Genomic DNA, 13,520 nt, shown 5'->3' with positions numbered 1-13,520 from the left:
GCGCCCATCCTGGTGCAGCCTCTGCCTCATCATGATTTTTCCCCACTAAGAGTTTTTGCTCAGGGTCTTGCTCTGGTTATAGCACCAAGAACGCCCCAGCCCCATCCCCATCCCGGAGGAGCAGGGGCTGCGAGGAGCCTGAGCCAAAGCCACCGCAAGCTGCAGGGCTTCACGTGGCAATACTTTAACACGGGCAGCACTTGGGCTAGGCTTAGCACTAGGGCTAGAGGAGCCCATCAACGTTGAACCTCCCTGGATGCCGTCCACGACGGTCCCATCTCCACTGCTCCAAATCCCAGCTGCCAGCAGAAAGAACAGGTCCATAAAGCCGGTCCTGCACCCTACAGCCCCCCAGGGAGCCCAACCCAGCCCAAAGCTGATGGAGATGAGCAATAAATGAAACCTTCCCCCCAAATTGGGCACAGTCCTTTCAGCCTCTGCCCTCACCCCCAGCCCCGCAGGATCCATGCAGGAGCGACCCCATCCTGGCTGGGGACGTCCCCAAAAACCAGACGTTTCCAAACAAGCCTCCTTCTATTTGCATTCGAAACATTTATTTTGGGAAATACATATTAAACACTATTATTTATACAAAAATGGACTAAATTTGTCATAATGCTTATAACCCCCAAAAGGTCATTTTAATAGATCTGGATGAAGTTTTTTTTTTTATTGTATTATTTTCTTTTTTTCTTCAAAAAAAAAAATCAGGTTACAAAGGAGAAAGCGGCGTGTCTTGCTTGGCCCAGCTTGAGATATCGACTAGAGGAAAAAAAAAAGTTGAAGATGACATTTGCAGAAGTGCCTCACACAAGAGATTTTTCTCCCCCTTAAAAGTCTTTTTAACACTTGAAATATATATACTTTTTTTTTTTTTTCAGTTAATACATTTTGTTTTGTTTTTGCTAAAATATAGCAAGTCAGCAAGTACATAACTGTTCCTCCCCAGCAGCCCAGCAGCCCTCCCAGTGCTGCTGCGGAGGGGAAAACACGAGGAGGGGGAGAGCGCAGCCTCCGTGCCATGCGCACCCTGCGCCACCGCCACAGCTTCCCCGGGGCAGCACGGAGCTGGGCACGGCCCGGGGAGAGCCCCGAGCACCCCTCTGGCTGCCCATGGGGGTGAGGTGTGGGGAAAATCTGCAAATCGCCCCCCAGCACAAGGTTTGGGCAGCCTGAGCAGGGCGAGCGCAGCCCCTCTCCTCTCCTCTCCTTCTGGCCACCTGTGATGAAGCCGCTGGGTGGGCTCTGCGGGTGTCCCCCGGTGCTGGGGACACGCTGCCCTCTTAGCACATGCCGAAAAAAGGGTGATTTGGGTAAAGTTTCGTCCCTTGGAGAGGGGAGCGGAGACTGATGGGGCTGACAGCAGAGAGGCAGGCGGGGCAGAAAGGTTGCAGAGCTCTGCGCCGAGCACCTGCTCACATGCCACGCGGTGTTGTTGAACACCCTTGCAGGGTCTTTTTTACTGCAGACCCACGGAAACACAAGGCACACGGGGAGGCAGAGCTGAAGGGAGAGTGCCCCAGGGCTGGGGGGGTCCCAGGAGCCCTCCCCAGGGCCGGGGCCGTGCACGCGGGCATGCGGGGCTCAGTCCGATACGGGCACGGTCTCCTTGCACGAGGGCTAGGCAGATGGAGGAGCGTGTTACGCACATACACATCACACAGGGGATGCAAAAACATCAAAAATAAAATAAAAAAAATACCTAACGGCCTCCTCTGTCTTATGGAAAAGCCTGATAATGACAAGGGTCAGACAGGACAAACTCCCCACCGCCGCTTTGCAGAGATGTTCCGCTCTCAGCCCCCTTCGGACAAAGAAACTTGGAGCCTTCGATGGCATACAACACCCCACCGAATTACAAATAAATATACAAGGCTTCCCAGGAGCTCAGCCACACCTGTGGTCCAAGCGAGAGGGGAAAAGGAGTCTCTGCAAAGCGCCGCAGCTCGGGGAAGCATTTTCCAGGCTGCGAAGACGGCCAGCGCGAGCCCCCCGCCCCCCGGTTCCACCGTTGCAAGGTACCAGTCCCAAAAGGCACTTCTCCCAGAGCGGGCAGCTCTGCCGGGCTGCAGGAAACCCCTAAAGGCTCCCAGGTTATTGCGTGTAGGCAGGGGGGGGTCGGGGTTGGGGCTGGCTGCTTCTGGAGGACTGCAGAGGGCTCGCGAGGAGGAGGAGGAGGAGGAGGAGGAGGCAGGAGACAAGGATGTCACCGTCTTGCTCTCTTCATACCACCGTACCTTGCTTCTGGAGGCTACATTCACACGGAGAAACCCTTGCCTTCAATGGACGGAGAAGAAAAAACGGCAAAGCCACGGGGCAGAGGTCCTCAGCCTTTGGCAAATGCCCCCTGGGGACAGCCACAGAGGGGGCAGGAGACCCCCGCCCGCTGCCCTACCCCTAAACCCCGCGGCTCTGGGGCAGCGGGAGGAGGCTGCCCCATTAGGCTGGAGGACGGCGAGAGCCCGACCCCAACGGGGGGACGGTCCCCAGCCCGGCCATCCCCTCCTGCCTGAACGGGGCCGAGACGGAAAGCCGTGCCACGAGGCGGGGGGACGAGCGGTCACCCCACTGCACGACAGCTGGTTATTTGGTCAGTTAACATGGGCGGGGGGCTGGGGGCAAGGAGGGACAGTGGCAGAGGATTTATATAAAAATAAAGGGTGGGGGGGAGAGGGGAGAAATAGCGAGCGTGAGCGAGCGAGGTCCTGGCTACAGAGCGAGACGGTTACATTTCGTTAGCCACCAGCTCCTTGTCGGTCACGCCGTTGGAGAGCGAGCTCTGGCCCTCGTTCAGCCTCTTCACCCTGTAGGCTTCGAAGTGGATGTTGCTGGTGATGTCCTTTATGTTCTGCATGTGTGTCCTGCACCAACACAGACAGGGGGTGGTTGCAGGGGGCCGGGGGCTCACCCAGCGCCAGCCCCAGCCACCACCTCGCACCCCTCACCCTCTGCTTTCCAGCCCCCTCCCAGCCCAAATGTCCCCAGCCCAAACGTCCCCAGCCCCTTCTCTGGTTCCTGACACATCCTCAGGGTGTGGGGTGGAAGCAAAGGCAACGATGGGAAACTGAGACCCGAAACCTTTGCACGTACTGACAGCCCGTGCTGTGGTACGTGGGGAGCCCTCGCTGCACGACACCCTCTTGGGAAGATCCCGGTCCTACAAATCCCTGGGGTGAGGCTTTGAAGCCCTGCACAGCTCTGCCAGCAGCAGCTCCACGTGCGGGGCAGCCAAATTGAGACCAACGTCCCCTCCAGCCAGCCAAGGGGCTCAGCACCCCGCTCCTCAGCAGGGACACCCAGACCTCACAACAGCACGATGCAAGAGGGTGACGCTTTGGGACTGGGAACGGTGGACCGGGCAGGATCTGGGGCTGGTGTGGGGTCAGCAGGGCAGGAATACCCCTCTGGTGCTCCAGGCAGGTGGGATGGAGGGGAGCAAAGCAGCGGCTGTGTCCCAGGGGGGCTCTCCCCTTTCCCTGGATGCCACCCGCTGAGCGCAGGCTACGGGGAGCAGCACGGCCCTACTGACCTGATGAGGAGGTCCCGCAGGTAGGCGAACTCACAGTGTGTCGTGTTCTCCACTGCGAGGGGGACAAAAGAGAGAGAAAAACCCATCAGCACGCAGCCAGGGCACAGACGGCAACCAGCCAGGGAGGGAGAGCGCGACCGGCTTCACCGGGGCGCAGGGAGCTGAGACAGGGACCCAGCCCCAGCGCCACCCGTGCAGGATGCTCAGGAGTCCTCCTTGCTGCCGTGAGGCCAGCGATTTCTCCACCCGCCCGCCCAGCTCAGCACGACCCCGTGCTAACGGGGCTTAGAGCAAGGAGCAAGGGCTGGGGAGAAAGCAAGGGGTGCTGCTCTGCCGCAAGTAATGACAGCCAGCACTTTGCCAGGCGTTTGAATTTAGAATCTCAGCTCCCCTTTTTGATTTTTTTTCCACCCAAAATGATTTCTGCATTCTGTTCATAAGAGAATAAGTAACATTGTTCTGCAAAGGCTGCCCACGGGCACGCTGGCTCCTTGTGTGGCACCTGCCTTTGGCACGGGGAGACCAACACGGAAGGCGATTCGTGTCTCTTAGCCCTCCCTGAGCCCCACAAACTCAGAACTTCCCAGGACACAGCACAAGAGGGCAGCAGAGATCTAAAATACACTGATTTTCCTGGCAGCTTTGTCAAGCAATCCTTCAACGCGGGATTCCTATAAAAGAGAATCATAAATGAGAGAAAGCTGTCAAATGAAGGGGAGGAAGGCAGGGGGGTGGCACCAGTCAGCCAGCTGCCCACAGCCAGGGACCAGGTAACGTGCTGATGGGCTGCAGCCATAAGCCTTTGCCTAACCTTTAAACTCTGACTTAAAATGGTGGAAGGAGGAGAAAAAAATATTAAAAAAGAAGGAAGACATCGATGGGATGAAGACAGAAGGATGAGATCCCACCAGGGCACCATTAAATGCATGGAGGAGGGTGCGGAGACCTCTGGATGGTGGGGAAGGCTCCAAGCTGGGCTCGAGAAAGAGACCTCAGCACTGAGCTTGTCTGCCCTCAAACCCAGCCGGCAGGCAGGTCACAGTGTGAGAAGCAGGAGCCTGGCCAGAGGGGGAGACAAGACACCGAGAAGTGTCCCCTCACACCCTCAGCTGCCCCCTGAGCTGAAGGACCTCAGCACAGAAGTGGCTGAGTTATTTCCAGTCCCAGAGACGGGGGAGGTGGCTCTCCCGGAGGAGCAGGGAAGCTCTGGGTCCATCTCGATTTCCACTGCTGCTTTTGGAGCTCATCACCTTCTGCCAGGGCAGGGAGTCGGGCTCGGGAGGTGGGGAAACAAGGGCAAGCTACCTTCAATGGTGCCCCACTTGGTCTTCCTTCCAAGGATTCTTCTTCCATTAACCTGGTACTCCTGGTCGCTGCCCACCACTGCAAACGGGATCATTTCCTGAGGAACGAGAAAAACAAGGTCACGTTTTCCTCCCGAGAAACCAGTCAGGAAACCGAGCTGGTGAGCAAAGCCCTGGGCCAGGCTGTTTTCAGAAGAGACCTTCACGGGACGGGCCAGCCTGCCCCTGATGCCAGGGACCTGGGCAGCACCCAGCCAGAGGAAGGCAGCAACCCAGGGCTTGGTCACCCCCTGGCCCCAGGTGCTGTCTTGGTACTTTGGAGTCCCTAATTTTTATTTTTCTTCCTTGATTTTGCCCGATCCAATTTTCCAAGTTAGAAACTCGTTCGCTATTTCCTGCAGCAGGCAATTCACCTCCACAGAAGGAGCAGGCTGCGGGCAGATCCCCTGCAGCCGCCAGGAAGGGGGCTCCCCGTGCTGCAGGGGGCATTCCCTGCACCTGGGGGGGGGGCACGAAGCCCCCAGACCTCCCTGCCTGCTGCTTCCTGAGGGCACGTTAAGATACAGAGCTGGGGGAAGGAGCAGCAACAGAGAGGCAGCCTTCCCCAGCTGCCTTTTTTGTACTCTTTCTGTCCCTGCTCTGAGCTCTGCCATGAGCCCAGGCAGGCTGCTGTGGGGCTCAGCACCTTCAGAAAGAAACCACAGACCCTGGTGAGGACCCTGCGGCATCCCAGGCGCTCGGAGCCGCAGACCCCCCACCCGAGCACATTTAACGGCGACGCCAGGCACTAACCCTGAATTTCTCGTTCACTAGCCGATCTTCAGAGTCTTCATCAAACTCCTTCTGCGGGTACACGTCGATCCCATTGGCGAGAAGATCGGCCGTGATCTGGGAGGGGAGGAGCAGGGGACACGTGAAGATTCGGGCAGAGGAGCTCGCCCCCACCACAGCGCTGCCCCAGCCCCTGCAGGAGGATTCAGGAGCAAGCCCGCAGGGCACAGCAGTGCCCAGGCACCATCACCTTCCCTCTCTCCCCCAAATATCGCCCACCTGGGGGACAGGGACCTATGTTTAGGTGCCACACACCTCCAAGAGCCTGCCCTGTAAGATCTGCAGGAACCTGGTGCCAAGCCAGGCTGAGAGGGAGCTGCAGTTGGATGAGCTGGGCTTTGTGTTGGCATTTAAGAGTACAAAGACACAGGGTGCACCCAGCGATGGGAACACAGCTGCCAGGCACGCGGTGCTGGCCCTCACATTGTTTTTTGGCACTTGCTGCCCTGCCTGGAAAGGTTTCACAGCACTGCCTGCTCTGAGCAGCCAGGGACACAACTGCCTGGAGCGGTCTCCAGGACACTGCCTCTGTGCAGGGCAAAGGGGCACCAAAATCCGAGTCCTGGGAGGTTAGGGTTAGGGTTAGGGTTAGGGTTGGGGTTAGGGTGAGGCTCAGCTCAGGTCAGCACCAGGAGCACACAGGTTCAGCCTTGAGCAAAGCTGCAAACCCAAACCCACACCTGTGCGCCTGCTCCTGTTGCTTGCTATGGCCACCTACGCCCCCACATCAGCCTGCACTGCAGGCTGGCAAAGGAATCAGACCAGAAAAACCCCAAACCAGTCCCCACACACATACCTGCTGGGGATGACCGCTATTTTATGGGAACAACCCAGCAGAGCCAGCTCCACGGGGCACTGGACCCCATTTGACCAACTCAGTGCCATGCAGGCACCAACCTGACGCAGTGCCCGCAGCCCCAGGCAGCTCCTCACCTCCTGCACTCCCCATCCTAAATCCCCGTCCCTAAAGCCGTCCTTTTGGCAAGGCCACGCCGCCCCTTTCCCTTCGCTCCACTCCGTGCCCGGAGGGGAGATGTGCTGCACCCCGGCAAGCACTGAGAAGCGGAGGCTGCTCAGGCTGACCCTGTCCCGTTCTGGGTCTGCGTGTCGGTACCAGGCTGCAGGACCCAATTCCTGCCCATCTCCTCCCTGCCCTACAGCACCCGGTGCCCGAACCATCTGCATTGCAGCGGGGTGTTTGGGGAATGCTGGCTGAGTGACCAGTTTTGGCAAAACCTGGCCGGTTCCTGCTCAAAAATGCAATTCTGGCTCAGAGCAACGAGCCACGCGGTGGCCAGGGGCTCGCTGCTTTGTGCAGTGAGTGCCGGGGCCGGCACGGCCGCAGCCACGCCGCGGCTTTCAGCGTTGTGTGAGCAGCCCCCAGCTCCCAGCAGCACGGGGCCCGCAGGGAGGGAAGCGAGCACACACCAAGCACACACCTTCGGTGGGCTCAGCCGCCGCTCCTCAGCTCCCCACCAACGCGATCAAGGGAATTTCGTGGCTCGCTTCCCCATAAATCTTGCCCGGCTGAGCTCAGCAACCCCTCCAGTTTTTGCCTGGTTACCGTGTGGCACAGGGACGGTTCTCCAGGCTGTGCGTGCAGCGCCGCCCGCCTCCCGAAATAACCCAACCCAGCCCCAAAACAACAACAACAACAACAAAGGAGGCAGGAGGAACAGGCCCCGAGACCACGAGCTCCAAACGTACTCCGCGCTGACAGCGATCCAAGAGAAACACAAGGAAGCGTTTGGAGCGAGGGCCTTCCCTCCTGCCACATGGGATCGCTCAGGGCTGCAGCCCGAGGAATGCGCCGGGCTCCCAGCCAGGCGCTCGGCTTCCCAAAGCTGCCTGGGGAGAGGGGCAGGGGGAGCTGCGGAGCCCCCACAAGCACCCCCAGCCCCTTCCTTACCCTCTGCTTGAAGTAATCCCTCTCCTCCAGCGTTAACGTGTCGGCTTTGGCGATCACCGGGACGATGTTGACCACCTTGCTCAGGCGCTTCATGAACTCGATGTCCAGCGGTCGGAGGCTGCAAAACACGGCAGGAGAAAAAAAAAGGGCTCAGCCTCTTTGCTTTCCGAGAGGAAAAGGAGAGACATTTTCTTAGAAGCTCAGCGGCATGTGGCAGCAAGGTGCCCAAAGCCAAGTGTGTCCTCGGCAAAGCCGGGATGCGAGCACGGCGCCGCAGCCTGCCCGCGGCACACATCAAGCTGGGGAGAGACCACGGTGCAAAACCTCCAGCTGTGCCCACGAGGACACGCTGGCAAGGGCCAGGGCCAGGCCAGCACGATGGGGACGTGGCCACGGGTCCCTGCTCTGATTCACCCTTGCTCTGTCACACGCGAGCCAAGATTTCATCCCTCACCCACTGGCTCGGATGAAAAAAAGGCTCTGCCCATTCTCACGTGGCACAGAAGAGATGCTGCTTGTTCCAGAGGGCAAAAACGTTGGGAAACTTCTACAACCAAAGTCTCGGCAGAGCAAAGCTGCAGCGATTGCACAGCCGAGCCATCAGCCCCTGGGGAAATCCCTCGCTGCTGTGCGCTCCTGCTGACAGCGCGGCCGTGACCCCCGGTGCCACGCTGCGCCTGGCCCTGACCCTTCCCTCTGCCCCTCCGTCCTCTCTGCTCCCTGGAGGTATTTTTATCACCAGAGGATCCCAAGCTGGCCAGATAAAAGCCTGCCTGGGGATGCCTCTGCCCGCTGCAGGTCCCCATCGGTGGCTCTGGAGGTGACGGGGACACAGTGGCCACGTGAGAGCTGAGCAAACGCTGCTCAGCACCTGGGGAGAAACCCAAATAAACGGGGCTGTGGCTTAGGGTGCTCGGGTGCTCCCGGTGTGGGGGAGCACAGAGCAGAGCCCAGTGCCCAGGGAAGCCAAAAACGTGCTTAGAAGCAGGGAGGAGAGGGCCAAGAGAGCACCTGCTGCCAGCATGCTCAAGCCAAACCCCACCGGGGTGGTCCCCTCAGGCCCTACAAAGGGCTCAGAGGCTCCCACAGACCCCACAAAGCTCCCATGAACCTGGTGAGAGCCTTGTGAGCCCAAAGGGAAGGGGCTGATGCTGCTCCTTGGCAGTCCCCAGGTGGCATCTCCACCCCACAAGGAGAGACCCGGCACGGCGCTCCTGCTGATCCTAAAACCGCAGCTCGAGGCTATTCCAGTGCAGACATCAGAGCCCGTCCCTGGCCAAACCCCATCTCCTCCTTGGGGCTGGGCACACCCTGCACCACAAGGACGTGCCCCGAGCCCCCCGTGCTGTTTGCACGCACGGCCCCGGGCGCTGGGCAGGCAGCGTGAGGACAACCAAGTTCCTACCACGAGCTCAGGAGCCACAGCTCACCCTGGGCCCCAGGAAAGAAAAGGAGTTTGGCTATTTAAAAAAATTAAAAAATAAAAAAGACTGAAAAAAGTACAAGGAAACCCCCACGGACACATCTAAGCAGAGTGCTGCTGGCAAGCATTGTTCGGAGCTCTGCAGAATGTATTTCCCAGACCTCCAAGGAAGCCATGCACTCATGTTCCTTTCCCAGCAGATTTCTTTCCCCTCCTTTCTCTTTACCATTTTTCAAACAGTTTTTCCCCTTTAAAAGCCTCTTCCCCACCGAGACTGTGCTGCTGCCTCCTCCTCCAGCTCTCCTTTCGGGATGCCCACGTAGCACAGTTTCAGGCCGGGATGCACCGAGCCCACCCGCCCCGCCACCAAGCCCCCCGCCACCTGCTGAGGACGTGAGGGTGGCGAAGCAGCACCACGAAGCTGCTCCCAGGACACACGAGGACTGGGTGGGACAGGAGGGGATGAGCACAGGAGCCTCGTGAGCCAGCAGCACCAGGGGGCAGCTCCCTACATGTAATTCCTCTGAAATTCCTGCTGCTTGGCACCACCCGGGAGAGCAGGGACAGTTCTGGTGCTCCGCCACCACCGTCCTGCCACCAGGATGCCCCCAGCACCGCCGTCATCCCCTGGGAGCCCAAACCAGGTTCAAAGCATCGACACCAGAGCTCCAAGAGCATCAGCAATGAAATCACTAAATGTACCAACGAGCAAAACAGCAAGAGAAAGTGAGTTATTTCTTTTCAGGTCCGTGAGATCTGCTCTTTTCACAAGCACATCATGAAACAGATGCTCAGGAAGAAGCAGCACGTGTTTTCTTCCCCTTCTCCAGGTGCTCCGTAACTGTGCAAGCTTGCAACTAGACACACGCACGCTTTGGACTGTGCTGGGAGGGGCTGGAGGAACAAAAAGGGAGCAGGCGAGCTGGAGCAGGGGCTGCAGGAGGGGCTCCAGCCCACCCCAGCGGGTGCTGGTTGCTCCCGGGTCCCCTCTCGCTATGGGGCTGGGGAGAGCAGCGCACCCGGGCACGCGTCCCGTTGGCTGGGCACACACCGTGCCTGCACAGCCCGCAGCCACGTGCACAGCACAGGTCCCCTTGAACTGCCATTAGAGGAATAAAAATTCCCCACAAACTGCAGTTATTTCCTTCGGGTTGTGCCAAGGAGCTCAGCAAGACGCTGAGCCGTGCTTCCAGCCGACACCAGCGAGCACCCAGCGGCCACCCAGCCCCGCCAGCACCCTCGGGGCACCCAACCGAGGCTGTGAGAGGAGGAAAGCGGCCGTGAGGTGTCCGTACGTCAGCCAGCACCTCCGGCACACGCAGCAAAGGGGGCTGCCGAGCCCAGGGCAGTATTTCAGAGTCACGTTTCGCAGCCTGGCGGTGCTTCACAGGGGTCAGAGCTGAGAAATTTATTGGGTGGCAAAGAGCTCGGCTTGCGCAGCTACAGCCAAAAGCCCCTGCCAGCAGGTTACTTAGCCTTTGCAAACATGGTTTTACGGGAGTGTTACAAGAAGGACTGGGTGTGTGCAAGCTAGATGGGTTGCAAATCCTACCCTGACCTCCCTGCGAGGGGAGAGACAGCGGCAGCAGAGAGGAAATCTCTCCCTGGATTAACCCTTGAGCAGCACGGCGGGGAGGCACCAGCCTGCACTGAACGCTGCAGTACCCCTGTGGAGCTGCAAAAATGAGCACAGAGCCCTGTCCCTGCTGCAGGACGGGCCCCACGGCTCATGGGCAGTGCAGGAGGAGCACGTCAGGGTGATGAGCACCGTAAGGGGGCTTCACAAGGGGCAGAAGGGGAGCCACTGCCTCGAGCTTTCAGAGAAGCACCACTTCCCACGGATTTCTCGCACCCTGTGGGGTTTGCCCCCCTTTCTGCAACCAGCTTCACTCTCACTCTGTTCCCATCCCCTTCCAGGAGGGGATGCGTGAGCCAGCTGCAGGTGGGGACCCCTGGGCAGGGCAGGAGGGTCCCCGAGCAGTGGCCACAGCGAGCGCTGGCCCCAGGCGGGCCACCAGGACCCGCCCGGCCGAGGCTGCAGCAGGGGGAGCAGGGTCTGTGCACGGCTCAGCAACAACGTCCTCCAACCGCCAGGCTAGCTCGGATATTGGAAACACATGTTGAGTGCAGAGAAAGAAAAAAAGCAGCTGAACTTCCCCGCAATTACTGCTAGCCGGCGGGTGAGAGAAACCAGAACGCGCCGCTGGAGAGGCTCCGGCAGGGGACGGGCTCTGCACCGCTGCTCCCCGACCTGCAAACTGCGCCCCGTGGGGGGCTGCACATCCCGGGGGAGCTGAGGGAAGCAGTGCCTGTGCTCCTTCACCACAGCACACCCAAATCTGCCACCTCTGCCTGCTGCAGCACAGCGCTCCGTGCCCGCAGCGCACACGCTGGTAAGGGTTAAACGCCTGAAGCCAGGAGAAAAAGCCAGAGCGTGGCTCCTGCTGCAACACCCCGACCTGCAGGACCTGGTCTGCAGATGGTTTGCAGATCGGTCCCGAGATGAGCAGGACCGGCGAGCCAGACTGGCCCAAAACATTGTCCCCTCTTAAAGGGTTTTTGCTTCACCGGGTTCTCTCACATGTCAGCACGGCCCCCGCTCCTGCTCAGCTGCCCCAAGCAGAGGGGGGCGTAAAGGAAAAGTCCTGACCGGCCCGGTGGTGAGGCTCCTGCTCCCTCCTCGGAGGCTTTCCAGCCTCATCCGCACACGCAAGCCGTGCCTGTTACACAAGCAGAACATAACTGGCCCATGCAGTCATTCTATTCCAGCGAAGAATGCATTTTTGGTCTACCCACTGACAGAAGCAAAACAAAATCTTTTCTATTGGAATAAATCTCTACATGGGGAAGAGGAAAGGGCTGGCATTAATACAGCTCTGGCAGTCCGAATCTAACTTTTGAAAACAGAAAAAAAAAAAATTCCCCGGGCAGACAAAGCCAGAAGTGGAAGGAATTGACACAAATCAAAAGGAAACTTCAGTCTCAGTTCGTGTCGCGGTGCTTTACGTTGCAGCTTTCAAAACACTAAAGTTCCCAAGATTTCCACTAGAGGCTGTGTCTTTAAAAAAAAAAAAAAAAAAAAAAAAAAAAAAAGAGGGGGTGGGGTAACGAAAAGCACCAGGTTTAGCCCTTTGATGCTGTCACTTGAGAAATGCCAGAGCCAGGAAGGCGCTGCGCAGAATAAACGGCATCCCACTCGCAGACTAATCAAACAACCTACAAAATGCCCTAAAAGGGTTAGGGTGTTTGCTCCCTCCGTATGGCAGCACTTCGCCCCTTACACAGGCAGGGGAGCTGGGGAAAAAAAATAAATAAAATTCTCCTGTTTGCAGAGGCAGCCCCAGCAAATCTGAGAGCTCGCTGACTGACTGATGCCCATCGGCTGGGCAGGCAAGGTGGCCAGGGCAAAGCGATCAACTGAAGCCCTGAGAGGCCGTAAGGGCCCTTGGGGAGAAGAGGAAACACCACATTTTTCTTGGCTAAAGCAGCTCTGTGGTGTCGTAAGGAGTGCAGATGCTACAGCCTTAGGAAAAACAGCTTCGTGCGGGCTGCCTGAGGGGCTGCAGCAGCCTCGCACAGGAGCCCTACCTGACCTGCCCCGACTGCCTGCAGCCAGACGCTCGTGAAGGGCCCCGAGCTCCTCCGAGTCCCCTCAGAGATCCCGAGGGACCCGAAGGACGTCCCCGAGCAGCTGAGCTGCGAGACTGGAGGCAGAAAGGGAAAGGCCGAGGGGCTGAGGGCGGGCGGTGGGTACGTACGAGTGGCCGGTGGCGGGGATGAAGTATATACAGCAGTGCACCCGCGTGTCGGGGATCCGCTTCTTGCGGTTGATGTTGATCTCCTCCTGCAGGTATTTCTCGTACTGGTCGTTGATGAACTTCATGATGGGCTGCCAGCTGCAGAGAGCCACAGACACGAGGTTGGGTTCGGGGGAGGGACCGGGACCACCCTCAGCCTCCCCCCCCGGCCTCTGAGCAGGGGATGCCTCGTAGCCCAGGAGCAGGAGCATCCACCCCAGCTCGGTATGGGTAGGAGCTCCTGAAGTTGTCCGGTCCTTTCCAACACCAAAAGGGCCCAGGAAGCCCTAGCAGGCACGGCCACGTCCCCATCTTCCCAATCCCATCCCCGCACCCCACTGTGGGGCCTCCTGGTTTGTGCTTTGGGGCAGCACTGCAGCAGAGCAGGTCCTCGGGGGCGTTTTTGGACAGCCCCCAGTGCCCAGAGCAGGACAAGGCGGCTTCCAGGGCGTCCTGGAAATGCCAGCTACATGGGGAGCGAATATGGGACAGGAGAGGGAAGCTGAATGCAGCCAGGGTCCAAAAACCCCCCGTTCCTCCCTGCCCCGGAGATGTGTGCACACACACAGGGGCTCGTGTTCGGCACATCCTGCAGCCACCCAGCACAGAGAGCCACTGTCCCGGGGCCATGTGGCAGGGCCCAGCCTCGGGGCCACATGAGCGAGGCCCAGGGACGAGCCCTGCTGGCACACAGCTGCTCCCGGCCCCGAACAAAGGGCATCTCACG

General features: G+C 59.0%; 1 protein-coding gene across 1 annotated transcript in view; it reads right to left on the bottom strand.

The window, feature by feature from the left end:
• Window positions 1-611: 611 nt before the first annotated feature.
• Window positions 612-13,520, bottom strand: part of SEPTIN9 (septin 9) — a 56,529-nt gene continuing 43,620 nt past the window's right edge. Inside the window, exons 6-12 of the mRNA XM_084298592.1 lie at window positions 12,755-12,892; window positions 7,574-7,691; window positions 5,626-5,721; window positions 4,835-4,931; window positions 3,530-3,581; window positions 2,730-2,861; window positions 612-2,251 (exon numbers count right to left, since the gene is read on the bottom strand). Of these exons, the coding sequence (XP_084154718.1) occupies window positions 2,224-2,251; window positions 2,730-2,861; window positions 3,530-3,581; window positions 4,835-4,931; window positions 5,626-5,721; window positions 7,574-7,691; window positions 12,755-12,892 (661 nt within the window). The 3' untranslated portion in view covers window positions 612-2,223. The remainder of the gene's footprint in view (window positions 2,252-2,729; window positions 2,862-3,529; window positions 3,582-4,834; window positions 4,932-5,625; window positions 5,722-7,573; window positions 7,692-12,754; window positions 12,893-13,520) is intronic.

This window comes from Netta rufina (assembly GCF_964035555.1).
Source record: "Netta rufina genome assembly, chromosome: 19".
NCBI lineage: Eukaryota > Metazoa > Chordata > Aves > Anseriformes > Anatidae > Netta > Netta rufina.
This window is presented reverse-complemented; position numbering and strand designations above follow the sequence as displayed.